Source organism: Pteronotus mesoamericanus, unplaced genomic scaffold (genome assembly GCF_021234165.1).
Source record: "Pteronotus mesoamericanus isolate MK-2021 breed Mesoamerican mustached bat unplaced genomic scaffold, CSHL_Meso_final contig_64, whole genome shotgun sequence".
Taxonomy (NCBI): Eukaryota; Metazoa; Chordata; class Mammalia; order Chiroptera; family Mormoopidae; genus Pteronotus; species Pteronotus mesoamericanus.
The window spans coordinates 2,774,288-2,794,558 of NW_026555224.1; the positions used below are offsets into that span (position 1 = coordinate 2,774,288).

At 42.1% G+C, this 20,271-nt stretch overlaps 1 protein-coding gene across 3 annotated transcripts in view; it reads right to left on the bottom strand.

Annotated features, from left to right (window-relative positions):
• The window catches only part of PRKCB (protein kinase C beta), a 313,522-nt gene that overhangs the window by 35,803 nt on the left and 257,448 nt on the right, over positions 1-20,271 (bottom strand). For all 3 annotated transcript variants that reach the window (XM_054580891.1, XM_054580890.1, XM_054580892.1), the window contains 3 exons: positions 5,705-5,796; positions 3,571-3,633; positions 1,620-1,758 (listed from right to left, as the gene is read on the bottom strand). In XM_054580891.1, the coding sequence (XP_054436866.1) occupies positions 1,620-1,758; positions 3,571-3,633; positions 5,705-5,796 (294 nt within the window). The remainder of the gene's footprint in view (positions 1-1,619; positions 1,759-3,570; positions 3,634-5,704; positions 5,797-20,271) is intronic.

Consider the following 20,271-nt stretch of genomic DNA (forward strand, 5'->3'; position numbering starts at 1 on the left):
CCCACCCTGCAAAGAGTCCAACTCTGTTGATTCAGGTTGACACCTACATTTTAAAAGCTCCTCAGGTGGCTGTTAAGTGCAGCAAGAGTAGAGAGCCTGAGATTACTGAACTCAAGGCAGTTCAGGAAAAGTGTCTGACAATAAACCAGTATAGACCACATAGTAGAAACTCCATGGGGTCCTACAAAGGATTAATTCTTTTAAGGGTTGATTTTTTTAATGACTCAAGTATTATAATGCAAGAATACATTTACAGTGTGAAAATTTTAAACTGTATGCAGATTGAGCTACATTTCCCTTCACCATGCCCTTGACCGCAAAGGCAGCCAATGTTATAAAACCTGTAATCTTTCAGGCTTTCCATGTTCTTACACGCTCATGCACATACTCACAGGAAATGTATAGCAGTGTTCTGTGTATTGTTCAATTTTCTACAAATGGTATCATGTTGCATTCATCAGTCTGAACCTTCATTTTTTTTCTCTTAACAATATGTCTTGAAGATCTTTCCATATCTACATATAACTCTAACTCACTCTTTTGAATCAATTCCCAGTAGTATTCCATACTATAGATAGTTCAGTCTACTGCCTATTCCCTGACTGATAGCTATTGTTCAAGTTAGTATACACAAATGTACTCTGAGCTTCATAAAGGCTCCATAGTATTTCTTAATAGGAATGTCACATATTGGAGCTAACCATTCCTTTATTGATAATCACTGAGGTTGTCTGTCAAGAATAGTGTTTTGGTAAAGAAAGGATTTTGAATACATATCCTTCCACCTGAGTGTGTGTGTATGCGTGTGTTGTAAACTAGGTACCTGGAAGAGGACCTGCTTTGGTAAAAGAGAATGCAGCTTTTAAATTTTGTGCTGAGTTATTTAGTTACATGGGGCTCCCTATCACCATTGTTACATATCAAGCGAAAAACAGTCAAGAAAAGAGGAATTCCAGAATGTCCACTTCCAAGAGTCTGTGCCATACTCTCAGTTCCATTCCTTTAAAAAGCCTAGTAACAGATTGCACAGAAAGTAACCTTTCTGGGGACCAATTCAGAGAAAAAGGAAAACTATCTTCTGGCACAAATTTCTGGACCATGATGTGTTGGGGAAACTCATTCTGCAACCAACTATTTCCTTTGGGAAGGGAGGTGGGTACCCAAATTAAATCTTTATCCTTTCGTTTGTGTCTTCATCACAGGAAGAAAAATTCCTAATCTACCAGGGTTCAGTACAACTACTGCACACTTATTAGGACACATCCTGTGTCATATGTCAGCCCAGGGGACCACTGTCTCTCTTTTCCCTCCTCTTAACAAACACTGCAATGCCACAGATAGGAGGCATCATCTGCCCATAAGCCACAGCAGCTTGATGAAAAATTTTACTGATATGTGATGGATGGCTCTTTTGATTTTACTTAAACTTCTCCCAAACCTTGATGTATTGTGGACCTGCGCTTCTGAATGTGTGCTGAGTTAATCTACATGCATGATCTCAAAGGAATGATCTGGAGAACAGGAGAAGGACAGCCTGAGGTTTGCTCTGTTGTGGCCACCTAGGAAGCAAGGGACATCGGTGCAATGGACACGAGTGTTGGGGTCCCGTCAGCTCTCACCTCAGGGGCGATGTAGTCTGGAGTGCCACAGAACGTCTTGGTGGTCACCCCGTCCCAGATATTCTCCTTACACATGCCAAAATCAGCAATCTTGATGTGGCCCTCAGAATCCAGCATCACATTGTCAAGTTTTAGGTCACTGTTGTAAACATAAGAATTTAGAGACTTAATAAATGTTACGTATTTTAGGTCAACCAAAAGCCACTCATTTGTGCAAAACACTGTGCTAGGTGTTGTGGGGGAACAGAGGTGAAAATAAAGCATCCCTAACCCTCCAACAGCTTACAACCTGGCAGGAAGATCAAGAAGGGACCACAAACCTTTGTGTTTTTCTTTTTCTACAAATCCAACTGTGCCAAATTTCTCACGAGGACACAGTGAGACACCAGATCTGAGAAGAGAGGCCCTCAGAATGCTAAATGAAGGGCAGAGTGTCTGCAGAGGCTTCCTGCATCCAGGGGCACTTCACAAACTGATGTAAGTTAGAGACCCCTTATCTTTCATAGGATGGCATATTTTTCACAATTTTTTTGTTTTATATCTAGGAGAATAATGGAAGAGAAAAACCAGTTGAGAGAACCCGAGTGCTCCAAGCTTTCCTAGGCCAGTCCCTAGGACACGTGCCAGGTAAAACCACTCCTCCTTCTGACTTTTACCTTCCATTATCAGGACTAAAGGGTGAGTGGGGACTCGGTCTTCAGTATAACACTGTCCCTCCCCAACCAGATTTAATATCACCACTTTGAGGAGTGGAAAAGGCCCCAGGATTCTGCAGGCTTCTGGAAAGGCCCGTACCTTCCATCCCTCCATCCCACCAGCACCCGCAGACTCACCACCTTACCTGCCTTGAGACCACCAGAGTTGATCCCATTATGCCTTGTAGTCCCGCATCCTTCAGTTGCTTTAAAAGGTCCAGGACTCCAAGGCCACCCTAACTCTTCAGTCCCTAATCCCACGTTGTCTGCATAATGATGGGCACCCTAGCACCACCCAGCACACATCAGCCCTCTCCACTGCTTGATGTTTCTCCATAGCTCTTATCACTACTTGACAGGTTACATTTTAGTTTATGTAACTGTCTCCCACCACTACAAGTTCTACAAAGGCAGGTGGCTTTGCCTATTTTTCTCATAGCTGCACCCTCACCACCTGGAACAGCACTTATCACATACTAGGCTTTAGATAAATGTTTGTCAAATGAAAAATGAAATGAACTTCTGTGGCTCATCATGGCCTCTTAAACAGACCCTGACCCATGCCAAGTGCCCTTCAGAGGCCCTGTGACCCTGCCTGTATCTCTCGTCTAACAAAGCATCCCAGGCCAGCACTGTCTATGCTATTTGCATCCATGTGGTGTAAGAAGAATTGCACACCCCAGACTCACTGACAAATAGCAGCCTCGGGCTCAACAGTCTGCCTTGTATGAAACATTAAATGTATGACTCACACAGCTATGACATACACTTGTTCCTCCAGAAACAGGCAAATGCCAAGTCCCAACCTTAATCCTGTCTTTCAGGGCAAGCTACTAGGAAATCCATTTCTAATAGTGGTCACAATAAAACAACACAATTTGTTTCATAATAGTATGATCTATCATATTCTGACAGCCAACATTCTTTGCTTGTTTCCCAAATATGGGGTCCAGGGGCAAGAGAAAGAAGTGCTGGGCCCTACTGGTGAGCCTCCTCCTCTAACAGCAAATGGTCTCAGGTTTGAGACTCCAAACCATCCCTGGTGGCAGCGTCCACAGGGATCGTTATCCCCACACAAAGCTGCCAAACTGCCAGGGCAGTGGGCGATGCTGCCTGGTAGAACACATGCCCAAGTTAGCACTGGAGGATTCCTCCCCCACCACGGAGTCTAATTTTAAAAACAGTTAAAGAAGGAGGCAGGGAAGGGAGGAGCAAAGGGAGATGAGAAGATGGAAAGTACAACAGTGCTCACATACCGGTAAATGATACCCTTGCTCTGTAAGAAGAACAGGCCGATGGCAATTTCTGCAGCGTAAAATCTGAAATTTAAAAAAAGTCATGGAGAAATGCAAGGACACCATATGCTTGGCAACTCTCAGAATTCAATATAATACTGAACTGGGCGTAGGGCATCAATGCCACACCAAGGATAGTCAGCCCCTCATCTCATAAAACAAACTAGAGGAGTGTGGATGAATGAGCAGGGTTTAGAGAGCTATGAGGCTGCCTTAAAAGCAAATCAGGGTGGGCAGACATTCAGCAATTACTTAGTGGGGAGGAGGCCATGGCACATGATGGACTAGATGGAGAATGATCGTTTCAGATTATACCAGGTTAAAATATCTTAATAATGACAGCTACCATCTGCTGAAGACTGGCCCACTACCTAGCTTCATTTTGTGTTATTATCTGATTTAATCTTAATAACAATCCTATGATATGGTTTCTATTATTACATCTCTGCTCCTTAAATGAGAAAACTGAGGCTTAGTGACATGAAATAACTTGGCCAAGTTATACAGCTAATAAATGACCCAGCCAGGATGGAAAATCTCTTACTAAAGGCCCAGGAGGCAAAAGGTTTGGAGAGAACCAAAAAGCCCAGTTATACCACAAGGGCTGGGCAGGGCTTTAGGCACGATGTTATGTGTCCTGATAATATATGTTGTGTGTGCGTACCCATGTGTGCATGTGTGTGGATGCATGCATGTACATGTGTGCCTTTGTGTACGTGTGCAAGAATGCAAACCCTACCAGAATACAGCGACCATAATCTTGGCAGGTGGGAGGATCGGGCAAGGCTGCACTGAACAGAAGCCTCTGGAACGACAGGATGGGGCCCTAGCTCAGTCCTGGGAACTTGCTGAGGGACCGTAAGATCTTTGCAAATGCCCTAGGTAAGGCTATCATGGCTCACTCCAGGACTTGCCATACTCCTATTAACCAACAGCAGGGGAGAAACATGATGACATTATATTCTGCTGCTGGGAATATACACTAAGAATCCCAAATCACCAATTCAAAAGAACTTACGCACCCCTTTGTTCATAGTGGTACTACTTGCAATAGTCAAGTGCTCAAAATAGCCTAAGTGCCCATCAGTAAATAAGTGAACCAAAAAACTGTGGAACATTTACACAATGGAATACCACTCAGCAGAAAGTATGAAGGAACTCCTACCTTTTGCAACAGCATGGATGGAACTGGAGAATATTATGCTACGTGAAATAAGCCAGTCAGTGAAAGACAAATACCATATGATCTCACTTAGAAGAAGAATCTAATGGACAAAAAAAACCCACAGGCATGGAAACATGGAACAGACTGAAAGTGACCAGAATGGGGGGTGGGGGAGGGGGATAATGGTGGAAAGAAGGGGAAGGGACTAGACAAAGAACATCCATAAATGACCCACGGACATGTGCACTAGTTTGGGAATTGATGGTGGAAGCGGGGTGAGGGGGGCGATGGGATGGTCAGAGGAGGGCAAAGGGAGAAAAATTGGTGCAACTATAATAGAAAAACAATAAAAATTATTTGATGAAAAAAAAGAGAGAGAGGGCTGCCTTATAGACTGAAGGGAACAGAATGGACTTGGACCAGTCTCCCCACACCAGGAGCTACAAAGAACAGCCAGTCCTCATCTCCCAGAGTAGGGGTACGTAAAGGGACCATGGTGCAGGACAGAGAACATGAGCTAAGATTTGGGTCAGAATTCTGGATCTGCCTCACACTAGCTCTGTGATCTTGAGCAAGTTTCAATTAACTGTTTGGGCCAAGCACATAGTGAGCTCTCGTTAAATATTGACAAATGAATGAACAAAACTCACAATGACATTCTCTAAGGAAGCTAGAGATCTTTCCTTGGGAGTCAGGAGGAAGAATTAAGATGAAGAAACAGCTACGGTTTTCAGGCATCAAGTTCTTAGCTGGTGTTAGGAAGAAAGAAGCATCCCACATTGAGCAGAGTGCTTTTCTCCCCTAGCCATACCTTTCTCATTTGAAGAAGCAGCCCCAAATATTTAAAATCCCTATTCAGCTACAAATCCAAAGGAACTAACAACCTGCCCACATATCCCAAGGGAAATGCACAGCAAAGTTCTCACTTACACAGCATGAGGCTCCTTGAACCGGCCAACCTGCTGGATGTGGTACATGAGGTCACCGCCGTTCACATATTCCATCACGAAGTACAGGCGGTCCTGGAGGAAGACAACATGACAACATCAACATCTGTCATTTCTCAGGTTCCAAATGGAGAGCAGAGAATGGCTGGGACTTATGACCTAAGACCACCAGGACTCTATGACAGGCCTCTAGCTGCCAGGTCCATTGTTTCCCCATGTGCAGCCTTTAGGCCACTGGAAGTATACAGGTGAGCACAGGTAGTTCAGTAATCTCCTTTTTAATTAACAACTCTAAGTTTATATTAATTTGTACTGAAAAATATAATTAGCACATGAGTCTTGGGACTTAATGGATATTATTTAGGATAAAGCTAATTTTAGTAAAAAGTGAAAAATATTAAGTAGGTCCTATTACAGTTTATAGGTGGGCCTACTGATACCTTCATGATGCCCCCACCTTGGTTTTTCACCTCCTGGTTTTCACATCCTTGCATAGGCCCTTCCCACAAGGAGCAGGGCAGACTTGGTAACCAACAGTTTACAGTAAAAATGACTATATGACTTTCAAGACTGGGTCATAAAAGAGATGACAGATTCCATCTTGCTCCATCTTAAATCACTTGCTCTGGAGGAAGGTGGCACCATGCTGTGGGGACACTCAGGCAGCACTGTGGAATGGTACATGTGGCAGAGAACAAAGACCTCCTGCCGAACAGCCAGTGCTAACTCCCAGCCACGTGAGCGACCCACCTTGGAAACATCCTCCAGCCCCAGCCAGACCTTCAGATGACTGACACACCAGCTGGCAAATGGATTTCAATGTTTTAATTAAATTTACTGAAGTGACATTGGTTAATAACATTACATAAGTTGCAGTGTAGAATTCTATAATACATTATCTGTATATTGCATTATGTGCTCGTCACCCATAGTCTAGTTTCCTTCCATCATCATGTATTTGATCCCCTTTACCCTCCTTATCCTTCCTCCACTCCCTTCCCCTCTGGTAACCACCAAACTGTCTGCATCTGTGAGTCTGTTTGTTTTGTTTTTGCATTTGTTGCTTCCTTTTTTATATCCTACTGAAATCATACGGTTCTTGTCTGTTCCTGTCTACTTATTTCACTTAGCATGATAAAGACCTAACTATAAGACCTAAAACAATAAAATATATTAAAGAAAGTATAGGTACTAAACTTAACAGACCTTGGTCTCAGAGAGGATTCTAAGAATTTGACTTAAAAGCAAAGAAAGTAAAAGCAAAAATAAATTAAACTAAAAAGCTGCATATCAAAAGATGTTATCAACACAACAAAAAGACAACCAACTGAATGGGAGAAGATATTTGCAAACAATACCTCCTATAAGGAGCTAATATCCAAAATACATGAAGAAGCCATACACAACTCAACAACAAAAACAAACAGTCCAATTTAAAAATGGGCAGAGGACCTGAAAAGACACTTCTCCCAAGAAGACATACAACTTTCATTTGAGGCCCCAAAGCCAGAACCACCCCAGGAACCCATTCCTGAGCTCCCAGCCCACAGAAGCTGTGAGATAATAAATGTTTAAGGCACTGAGTTTTCAGGTGCGCAGTAATAAATAACACAGTGACTATGGGGAAAATAAGAATGATTAAAGTGTGAAAAATAGTAGCCTTAGGAGAACATATCCAGAAGTAAAAGAATTAGGGCCAGAAAGAAATCTATACCACATACAGGGAAATTTTTCAACACATCTTTCAAGGGAGATGGGAAGTACTTCAAGTCACTCTGTCCAACTCAGCTGTGTAAGCCCCATTCCTGTGCCATGACCAGCATGTAGTAGATGCCCAGAGAGTAGTGCAAGAAAGACTTTATTGGGAACCCAGCTCTGCTCCCTGGGAGCTGGGTGTATCTGCAGAAGTTATCAGATACCTGGGTCTCCTTATCTGGGAAATGGAGATAATAGTGGAGCCCCAGTATTATCGCTTGATCTGACGAGACAGATGCATGCTATGGTCCTTGGGCAGCACCTGCGTGAGACCTGCCTTCTCATCTTCCATCTAAGGGTGTTTGCTACGTGAAGGAATAACTCCACCTCTTCTTAGAGACTTCCACTTGGGTCAAATCACTCCTTTATACTACACAATCGACTTAAAAATGAAAGAAAGAAGTGGAAATGATCAGAGTGCCCTACAGCATAGAATAAATGTTATTTTATGAAATGTATGTTTAGGTTATATTTATATGTCAGTATGGCTGGGTTGCAATGTAAAAGGTTTGCTGTCAAAAGTTGCAAAGCTATTGTGGGGGGCTGTAAGACCAGGAGCAGGGGCAGGGGGTGAAGTAAAGTGCAGGGCAGTTTCCACTTTTGAAATCAATATAGGACTGGAAGTCTCCTTCCCCTCCTTCCTAGCTGTGTGACATTGAGCAGTCACTTAACTTCTCAAACCTCCAGCTGCCTCTTCACCTGTAGGTGGATGTTACTTACCCTACCCCATAAAGTACTAAGATGACATATGGAACATGTCTAGCATGATATTGACCATATAACAAATGTTTAACCCACCATTTTAAAAAGCCCTCTTATAATGCATCATCATATATATGTCACGAGCATTTGCCAAATGTGTTTTAAGTGTCTAATAATCAGAATGGCAGCAATCATGAAATAAACCTACCATTGTGTGAGCATTTACTATGTGACTGAGTTAAGTGCTTCATATATTTGATCTCAGTTATTTTTCTAAACAACATGACCAGTATTACCATTCTCCCCCTTTTAAAGACATGAATGGTGAAGCTCAGATAAGGTTAAACCTGCCAAAGATCACTCAGTAGTTAAGCTGCAGATTCAGGATTTCAACCCCTCCTGTGGTAAGGTTCTGGCTAGACACATCATGGACGTGTGAGTGTGTCCTCTCCTGAAAGGGTGTACAGTCCAGTGGGGAGAGAAGGCAGGTGGAGAAGCTGGCAGGTCACAGGGGAGGAGTAAAGGTTAATCAATTATTTTTGAAATGTGGAAGGACTTTCTCAGGCCAATACTACTTTACTCTCTCAACACCTCTAATGAAGAGCAGAGAAGGAGGCAGAATTATCATTTCTGTTCCCATTGTTCAATGCACATGAGATTTGCAAAATGGTCACATACAACTTAGTAGTGGAGTGGGGACATCAGCCAGAACCGCTGACACCTAGATCCTCATTCTTTTGGGGTAGGGGGTTGACAGGAAATAAGCCTAAAAATAGCATCTGTCTTTGCTGCATGCTGAAAAGAACCGAAACACTTGCTTTCAAAAATTATTTTTAAAACTAGCAGATGGCATCGGCCACAGAGAAACAAGTGAGGGAGAAACTTCACTTGCTTGCTTTCTGTTTGGAAGAGCTCAGCTTGCCCCCTAAACTCATTAGTCAGAATCCCAGTGTAGGAGACAGAGCTCCACTGTGGGGAATGCCACTTTCTGTGGTCTTTTTCCACCACTGAGTGGCTGCAGGGAAAGCCTGAGACCCATCATCTTTGGACTTCACTGAGTCTGGCTCTGGTACCAGCACTCTGGCTATTACAGCTGGCATCTCACTGTCTTTTCATTTTCTGAGCAAACGCTTAATGATGCCCACTCTATGCCAGGCGGTATTCCACTGCCAGGATGTTGCTGTGAATAACTGGGTACCTGATGGGAGGGATTCCCCAGACAAGTGGGGAGACCAGACACATTTCCCAGCAGCAACGCTTCCCCAAACGGGTTAGGAAATAATTTTAGTTAAGCTATGGACATACATGTCATTACCTTGATAGTTTTGTGTTTATTTTAATGCGTATTGTGAAAAATAAAACAAGCACTTGAAGCCCCTGGTTTTATGGTTATTGATGCTGACACGGAGAACAGGATGCATGGAGTTACAAAAGAGAAGAAAGGGAGGATGAGATCAAGTGACAATAAACTGTATAAAGCCATCCACCCACACGTCCCTTGGCTCCCATACTGGATTCAAGGTCTTCATCTTGTTTACCTGCCTCATCCACAAACATACATTTATTTTAAAATATTTTTATTAACTTGCTTTTTTAAAACATAAACACAATTATTTAAAAGTTTTAAAACTTCATATGAAAGCCGTAAATGGAAATTTTTTGTTTCTGTACAAAACAAACACATGTGTGGAGTTTCTCAACTCTGGACATTCAGTCTGGCTTTGCTTGGTCCATCAATACCCCAAATGACTCATTTTTACAAGTGTCGTTTGTCTGTGTCCCACCAAGCTCACCTCCAACTCAAAAGTCAGGAACACACTGCAGAGGCCACCTATAGCTGATATGGACCAGAGAAGTGAGTTTTAGAACTTTTATTGAGCAATTGTTTTTGCAAGTCATGCATTAGGCATAAAAGGGGCAAACATGTTGCATAAGATACAGGTTTTGCCTTCAGAATTTTGGTTAAAACAAATACACAACAAATTCAAGCTATCATCTAAAATAAAATGTGACTAAAGACCTTACATGAGAGGCACAAAGAAAGAGCTCTGGAGGCTCTGGCCACTGAAAATTTCCCCCTACTCCCTCTGAACCTTACACAATACCCTCCACAGTGCCCTGAAATGTTACTGATCCCTTATTCTTTCTATAAAGTTATTCCAAGGTCTCAAAAGATCTTTCTCATAGTCACATGCAGTAGTTTTTGATTAGGACCTAGTGTTTGTACCACAAGAAAATCAAAAAGCATTTACTGAGTAACGACTCAAGGCCCAGCTTTGGTCTCTCCTGCTGGCTCAGTTTTCTGAAGAGGAATTGTCACAGTCCAAAACTTCAACTTTCATCCTTCTGGGCTGATGAATCTTGACTTATGTGTCTATCCCTTTCCTTTCTTCCGAGCTCCAGTCTGCTCCAGCTGGCTATAAGACATCTCTATGTGGGTGTTCCACTGTCAACTGCAATTAAGCGCTCAGAAAATCAAGTTCGCCATCTTTCTTTTCAAACTAGCCAGTCTGCTAAACTGTGCTTCTTTCCAATTGTCATTGTTATTCTTGTTATTCTTCAGTACACATTGCCCTAGTCTCCTACGCATGAAATGACTTCGGTTAATTTTAAATTTCCTTTCTCCTTCATCTCTCACATTTAATTAGTAAATAAATAATATTAAATATCTGTCACTGCATCATACAAAAGAATTGCACAGAATTTCCCAAATTTGGAGCATGAGTATGAGGATAGTCTGATTTAAAATGATGACTGGATGGCATGTGCAGCATTCACCTGGGAGGCCCAAGACAGGGCAGAGAATTCAAAGAAATAATCGTTCCTCCTCCAAGATAGCTGAAAGTGGGATGTCACATCATATCCATGCAATTCCCAGGGGGAAACATGCCATTTTTAATAAGATACCATGGACAGATAAAATCAACAACGTGGGCAAGTCTAAGAGCAGGTATCATGCTCTCAGATGGGTTGCAGTACTGTTTACCTATTTAACAATCTTTTATCATTTCCCATACTGGTCAATGAATTAATCCTGTATATAAACTGTTCTGCTTATCACTCAGATCCATCTGTTTCTCTTGAAAAGCTATGCAGTGCTGTGGTTAACACGAGCTAGTGTTGGGTTCAAGTCCCAGTTATACTGCCTACCCACTCTGAGAACTTGCATCAGATACTTAAACCTCCCCTGCCTCCCTGAAGGGGATAATACTAGCTTCTCCTTCATAGGGGTGTTGCAAAGACACATCATTGGATGCACGTCAAATCCATGCAAACTCGAAGAGCCTCACTAGGATGTTGGTTGCACATGTCTTTTCTTTCCTCTGTAATCTACAGCCTTAGGATTGCTGCCAGAATCAAGTAGCTGATGCTCCTCTAACTTTTTTCAACTTTCAAGGCCTTGCCCTTCCACATAGGGAGCAAAGTTCTCAAGAGCTAGGACCATCTCTCTTCTTTAGAATTCTATGGGCCTGTGGTTATTGAATGAAGATGCAAAGCCACCAACAAGAAGGCAGAGAGAACCAGGTTGTGTTTATTCCTACCCAGATCAGATTTACATGCCTTGGATGCATTCTTGGGTCCTTTCTTGCACCCAAGATCCCTGAATGGCTTTAGCTGCCCTAAAGCCCTGGCACAGCAAAGCTTCCTCTTTCCCCTTCCATCCCTCACTGAATGTCATGTTGGCACTGTTACAGCAGGCTATGCCCTGCTCCAGCTAAGTTGGTTTCCTTGGACTCAAGATGACATCTCCCACCTGAAACGAGAACCAATTATTCCTTCTTAAACCTTCCTTTTGAGTTAGTAGTAGTCAATTACCAGCTGATTGTGCCAGGAATAAGACATCTGGCCTGCACTAAACCAATCAGATTCTCTTTCCTGTGAGATTGAGTTGAAACCCAGGGAATTTGGTGGACAGGCAATCTGTAAGGGGCCAGAAAAGCCATGTTACCATGACCAGGAAGAAACACAGACAAGGAGAAACGGAGATCTATTCCAGAAAGCTCTGCAGTTACAAAATTTAGTTCTTTGTGAGACTCAGGTACAAGTCCTCCTTTGGTTGGTTCATTCCTTTTTAAAATCCTTTAAAAAAAAAACAAACAAACTTGAGAACTTTGGAGGAGGGGTTGTTCTGTTTCTTGCAACCCAACCATCCCTGACAGAGATTACTGCTAGAGCTTCCTACAGCAACACCCTTACAGCAGACCATATCCTTGGAAACTGCTGTCAACGCAGAGTTGACTCCAAGTTACCAGGACTTCTTGGACACTCTTGGTGTTCAACAGACATGCCATCAGGGGCCACCTCGACAAATGCAATCATTGTCATTTCCCTCCCTGTCCCCTACTGCATTCTGCATTGATGTCCCTCCCAGCATGCCTTGCAACTGAGTTCTTGCTGGGCCACCACAGCAAATTTGGGAAGTAACTTCTGTCCTTCAATGACTCATAAGTCTAATTCAATTTTTTTTTAAAAAAAGAAGTGCATATGTTCAATTGAAAAGAAAACATTTAAAATAGATGTTTTGCTAAGGAGACTTAACTGTCTGTACCCACTGGCAGTTGGGAAATTGCATGAATGTGCCGGGCTGACAACTGCCCCTGTGAAAAACATAATCCTTCTGTGCCTATGCAGCTAAGTGCCCTCCCGCCCAGCTCTGATAATGCAGGTAGGTAGCCTCCCTTTAATGTTTCTCATGCACTTTGTACATTATCTCTTTTAATCCTCACATGTTATGCCCACTTTAAAGATGATTCAGAGCTATTAGGTGACTTCCTGGAGGTCACAGAGCTGGTAATTACAGGCCTAGTAATTGAACTGAGGCATTTATACTTATCCCTTTGTGCTTCTAGAGCAATTCCCCTAAACCCCATTCACCAAAGGCCAGTTCACCTACTGAGCAATTTTCTAAAAATTCAAACCCCTTCTGATGGCTTTTGCATCTGAGTATTATCATTTGCTGTCTCGTGGCACAATGAACATTTTGTAAACTGTTTTGGTATAGACACTTTTCAAAGTTAAGACATTTATCCACATTCCTCTTGTTAAATCAAATCAATATTTTGATTGGTCTATGTCTGTCTCTTCCTGACTTTTTTTCATGTGCACATTCAATTTTAACACATTTAAAAAATCTCTTAAATAGAATTAATATCCTACACTTTCTGTTAAAATTGTGCCATGCCTATTTTACAAAGGTTTTTAAAATCCAATTGTCTAAGAATACATTTGATATAACTGTGATTTTCTAACAATTTTTTAGAAATTAAACTTGCATCCTTTTAAGAATGACAAAAGTTGTTTTGTATATTAGTAGGTTCTTTTTTCCCTTTTATTTATTTTGACCACCTTAGAGATTATTTTTTATCCTATTAAGGATTATTTTATCTTCAAAATTCCAAATCTCTGGCAAGACAAACATATCGAATTTGCAACATGTTATACCAGATTTGTCATTTTTTTAAAGGCAGCTGATTCATAAAGAAATCCCAGGTCACAAAATACAAAATGACAGTCCACGCAGGCTATACAGTGGCCTCTTCACCGCTCCTCAAACTCGCCTGTGTGTGTTCCCTCCTGGGGCTCCCACACTCCATCTCCCTGCTGTCGAGAGCACTTTCCCCCAGATACTCACACACTTCACTCCCTCACTTGCTCTGGTCTCTGCTCAAATGCCATCATCATCATCATCATCAGAAAGACCTTCCCTGGTCATCCTATGAAAAATAGCACCTCTCTATCCCAATCCATCCATCTCTATCTGTTTTATTTTTTGTTGCCTTTGTTATTTATTATCTGTCTCCCCTGTTAGAACAGGGACTTTCTTTTGTTCATTGAGGGACCCCTCACAGTGATACAGCTGGGTCTTGACACATTTATATCAACAAATAAACATTTGCTGACAGAATCAATAAGCATTAGTACCATTTGTGTACTGGCAGTAATGATCTGACTTTTAAGGACACCGGCTTACAGACACTGCCTACTTTTAGCCCAGTCTGCCTCCTCCTAGGCACCAATCTGGGGTGCAGAGAATATGCAATTCTAGAAGGTGAGCATGAGTCAGATGACCACCTTCACAGGCCTTCTCTGAAAAGAGGTGTCACCTTCCTGCTCATCTGAGCCACTCTAACAATGGTTTGCTCATTTATATGTAGTGCTCCCCACATTTTAAAATCACTCCCACATAGATCTTTCCAACATTACAATATTCTTGTGAGGTCAGTAGGTGGGGCAACTCATTCATAGTGGAAGGGACACCTGAAAGGGCATCAGGACACCTGCCACTTAGCAATTGTGTAACCTAAGCTTTTCATTTCTCTGAGGGCCTGTTTCCTTTGTGCAGAATGTGAATGGCAGTAGTTGCTTATAGTCTTGTAAAAATGAGAAGGGATCCAGAAAGTGAAAGTAATTTGTAAACTAGAAAAAGGAATCTGAAGTTAAGGAAGAGGTAGGGTGGCAAGGTGTTTGGGTTTGGGATCCTAGACTCTTGCAGAACCAATCCCAGTCCACCACTACCTGTGTGACAATGCAGGAGTTGCCAAACTTCTCTGAATACCAGTGTCCTTACCCATTATAAACTGGGGATAGTAACAGCATCCCTCCTCCAAAAGAGATGTTGGGAGGGTAACATGAGAGGTGACCTGTAGAGAGCTAAGCACGTGCCTGACTCTGTTGAAGCACCTGCAGTGCTAACTGGTGATTTTATCATTTTTTTATCATTATTGTTAAGGCCATGTTGGTGGCAACTCAACAAAATGTACTGACAAAAGCCTGAGTTCAGTGGGCCCGTGATCCTGTGCTATTTTAGGGAAAACTACCTGACATCCCAGATCTTCAGTCCTTCCATCTGCAAAGTGGGATGACAGATAGTTTCCGCTGTCCTAGTACTTTTGGGGAGCCTAGAAAGAAACAAAGGTTTTGAGCGTACACAGGATGGCAGACACTTAGGTGGGAAGTGAGTTCCACTCAAAGTTGGGAAAGCTGAGGGACAGAGCACTACATATCTGCACTGAGCAGGTGGGAGATGAGCAAGACTCTTAGAGCCCAGGCCCCTCGCTGAGCCTAGAGACAGGCTGGCACTGGGGATCCCACTCCAGAAATGTCAGTGAGTGGAAACCAGGAGATCTAACACTCAACACACTCAAAAGACCTCATAGTAGAGGTTAATGTAAAGCCCTTTGGAGCTCAGCTGCCTGGGTTCAAATCCTGGCCCTACAATACTAGCTATGTGGCCTCAGTCCCCTCAGCTGTGAAATGGGGATGATGGCAGTATCCATCCAAGGGTTGTCATGTGGCTTATGATCATTAGCCCTGTGCCTCACAAATAGTAGGCATTATGATGTCTTTGAAGTCAATTTAATTTATGTAAAATTAAAATAAATGTGCTTAGCCAAAAAAAATTCCAAATAAATGAAAAAAATTTAATAACTGCTTTCCACTCAATGAACATGTGACACTGAGTGAAGGCACCATGGGCGGAGCATTGGTTCTTCCCTCAGTGGCCTCACCTTCTCAGGAAGCGCATCTTCCAAGCCAAGCACAACCCTTAATATTTAAAGTCACATCTCTCCCCCAGCACAATACAGCTTCTTGAGACACGGTGACTGTTTGATCTGATCCTCCCAACAGGAAAGCAGTCTGTTCACTCCTGGCCTCACTGCACCTGGAGACTGTGTCAAGCTCCAGCAGATGCTTCAACCCCCCACAGGACAAGCGTTGTGCACACACACGCTCTGGACTCTCTCTGGACTTTTCATCTCTTCCCTGGTGTGTGGCAGCTCTTTGGCGGCGGGGTGGGGGGCGGCCAGCACATCACAACTTTCATGAGCACCCAGGCTTTCCTCTCTTCTTCCAAAAAACATACTGAAACATGAGTGAGTGAGACAGCTTGGTAGTCATGGAGTAATTTCAAACTTAATTTATCATTTTTAAAACAGTAAATTACAAACAAAAATACTGAACTTCAACAAATCACAGATGACTAATTTCTTCCAATCTCAACACATCCAAATGAAATTGAAAACCCTGCTTCTCTGAGCCCAGCCTCTGCCTCAAGAGAAAGATCTCCTTCCTAGTCTATTTACCAGACTGAGACTGTCCTTCATCTGCTGATGCTGGTGAGCCAATTTGGGGACCACCAATGGAAACAAGAGAAGACTGGGAAAGAGGAAGTCTAGAGATTTGAGAGTCTTGTCTAATCCTGTCTCAGCCCCCACTTGAATACTCTGAGGCCTTAACTCCCCAGACTTGGACAAGAAGCACACCCTCCCCATCTTGCCAAGTCCCTAGATGGTGTGAATTATTGCTCACCTCACATTTTTCTTTGCATTGACTCTCTTAGTCAAAAATCTTATTTTAAAAGCAAATTTTAGCTACCTTTGGATCATAATAATGAACCAATTCATGGAAATTGTTAAATAATGGGAATCAAACACTTATCCTGCCTTTCCTATATGAACTGTACCCCCACAGCACCAGGCACTAGATGAGGAAATCTTGTACTTTTTTATTAAAGGATTCCAAATAACAAATGAAAAGGGAATGTTAGCATTAGGTTATCAGATTCTCACAATACTTAATGAATTATTGGACCTGGGCACCAATCAAGTGGTTGCCAACATCACAAAAAAGAGAAGAAGCTGGACATTATTTGCCTTCCGAAGAAATAACACCCACCACCTATGATCTTGCCAAGAGGATCTAACCTCAGTCTGACCAAGCCTGAGTCTAGTCAGGAGTCTTCTGGAAACATGGAGGACAAGGGAAATGTGTAGAGATGTCCCATTACTGTGCAACTGGCAAAACCCAGACTGTGAAAACTCTATGGAGCCAATAGAGATCATCAGCAGATAAAAGAACAGATCAAAGAAAGGGATGGAGCAGAAAATCACTATATTAAAAGACTTATAAAACACATCCAATTTCTAAAAAAGGAAAGATTAAACTACAGAGATAAAACAATAAAGACATGCAAGGAAACCCTGACTGCTGTGGCTCAGTAGGTTGTGTGTCATCCTGCAAACTGAAAGGTTGCCTATTTAATTCCAGGTCAGGGCACATCCCTGGGTTGCAGCCCAGTCCCCTTTTGCAGGTCTTCAAGGGGCAACTGGGATGTTTCTCTTGCACATCAGTGTGTTTCTCCCTCTGTCTCTCCCTTCTCCTCTCTCTAAAAAATGAATAAAATCTTCAAAAAAATAAATAAAAGACATGCAAGTAAGTCATGCTTCCATTGGGGGACACTGAAATTAGAGCTGCCCCACCCTGGCAAATATCTATGGCTCCACCCCTTACAACGTAATAGGTGCACCGAGACAAAGAAATATGGCTCAAATGAAAGAACAGATCAAAATTTCAAAAAAAAGAACTAAGCGACAGAGACAGCCAACCTATCAGATGCACAGTTCAAAACACTGGTAATCAGGATGCTCACAGAAATGATTCAGTATTGTCATAAAATAAAAGAAAAAGTGAAGGCTATGCAAAATGAAATAAAGACAAATATACAGGGAACCAATGTAAAGAGAAGGAAACCAGGACTCAAATCAATGATTTGGAGCAGAAGGAAGAGATAAACATTCAACCAGAACAGAATGAAGAAACAAGAACTAAAAAAAATGAGGAGAGGCTGAGGAACCTCTGGGACAACTTTAAACGTTCCAACATCCGAATCATAGGGGTGCCAGAAGGAAAAAGAGGAATAGCAAGAAATTGAAAACTTAATTTGAAAAAATAATGAAGGAGAACTTCCCCAATCTGGCCAAGGAAATAGACTTCCAGGAGATCCAGGAAGTTCAGAGAGTCCCAAAGAAGTTGGGCCCAAGGGAGCACATACCAAGGCACATCATAATTAAGTTATCCAAGATTAAAGATAAGGAGAGAATCTTAAAAGCAGCAAGAGCAAAGGAGACAGTTACCTACAAAGGAGTTCTCATAAGACTATCAGCATATTTCTCAAAAGAAACCTTGCAGGCAAGAAGGGGCCAGAAGAAAGTATTCAAAGTCATGAGAGGCAAGGACCTACATCCAAGATTACTCTCTCCAGCAAAGCTATATTTAGAATGGAAGGGCAGATAAAGTGCTTCCCAGATAAGGTAAAGTTAAAGGAGTTCATCATCTCCAAGCTGTTATTATATGAAATGTTAAAGGGACTTATCTAAGAAAAAGAAGATCAAAACTATGAACAGTAAAATGACAACAAACTCACAACTATCAACAACTGAACCTAAAAAACAAAAGCAAAAAAAAACAAAAAACAAAAAACAAAACAAAACTAACCAAACAACTAGAACAGGAACAGAATCACAGAAATGACGATCAAATAGAGGGTTATCAGCAGGGAGTGACAGGGAGAATGGCGGGGGAAGTATAGGGACTAAGAAGCATAATTTGTAGGTACAAAATAGACAGGGGGAGGTTAAAAGTAGTATAGGAAATGGAGAAGCCAAAGAACTTTTATGTACAACCCATGGATATGAACTGGGGTGGAGCGGGGAGCAGAATGCTGGTGGGAGGAGGGGTGCAGGGCAGAGGGGAATAAAGTGGAGGAAAAAATGGGACAATTGTAGTAGCAGAGTCAATGAAATATACTTTAAAAATAAAAAGTAAATCAAATCTTCAGAAAAAGAAATAAAAGACATGCAAGGAAGTCATGCTACTATTGGGGGACATTGAAATTAGAATGCAGAGAAACTTCTAGAGCAGCTGCAAAGTTCTCTCTCTTGACCTGGGTGGTGGCATAAGGAACTTAACCTTATAATAACTAATTACTAAACATCTATTTGGTGTGTTTTCTGTATTTTTTGCTAATATTTCAAAATTAAATGTTGTTATAGTGCTGTCATAAATGGAAGAAATCTGTGGAAAAAAATAATAAAAACAAAACAATGACCTAGAAACTGCAATTTGCCAAAGCCAGAACCTAAAGCCTGGTACTCTCTGTTAAAAAGGCAAATGTCAGGAAGATGCTGTGAGCACGGTAACACCAAATAGAAACACTCTCCTTCAGGTTCTTGGAAAAACTTCAAGTGAACTGAAAAGGGGAGTGTAATTGAAAGTCCACCCAAAACTCCTTCATACTGCTCAGGGCCATTTTGCATAGTGGAGCCTGCCCCATACTGTGGCAAACATGATTCCGACTCTTCGTCTGGCTTGCAGTGGAGTGTAGGGTGTTCTTGTAACCCCTCATCACTTAGCAGACCCCAACAAGAGGCTGGTGGATCAAAGCCCCCACAGAGAATACTATACACATTTGCATAAAATGTGTCCTCCCTCCTGACTACTTGTGATAGGGAGGATATCCAGGATTTGGAGAACCTGGCCTCAGAAGAAAATAATGTCATCACCCAAAAAGCAGACACCATCTGGTGATCAGGCAACAATCTGCAGACCCACCCACCTCTCTAGGTCTTGTTATCATAGCCCTTACTGCATTATCTTTAACTATTGCTTTAGCTATTGAAACCATAAACTTCTTAAAAACAGGACCTCACTTACTCAGCTCTATACAACAGGACTTGGTCAAGGCCAAGGCCAACACTTGTGAAATAAATAACTAACATCTATTGAGCATTTATCAGGTACCAAATGCTGTGTTACATGTTGCTCATGTGTAATCTCATTTTCTCCTCACAACAACCTTGGATATAGTTACTATTATCTCATCCATTTTACAGATTTAAAAAATTGTAGCCCAAAGAGGTTATATAATTTGCCTGAGGTCATTCAACTCAGTAAGCAACAGATCCAGATTTGAACCCAGGTCTGACTTCAAAATGTATCAGAAGACCATTTAGAAGATAAAAGGCACTGGCCCCTTTCACACAGGGCAGTTCTGTGCTTGGTGTATGGTCTGCACTGAGAAAACCTCCCCAAATCCAGTTCTGGGTCTTTCTCAGCTGGATGTGATGAACCTAACTTAGCAGCGCATGGTAGTCAGTGATGCTGGAGAAGAGAGGAAGTCCCAATCTTTAAATTATATGTAGTATTTCACACAGAGGTTGGGCTCTAAAATTAGCATGTAGGTTAATAACTGGATGGAGTCTAAATCATCTTGAAAACTCCCTGAAAGCACCTTTATGTCATGGGGCCACCGGC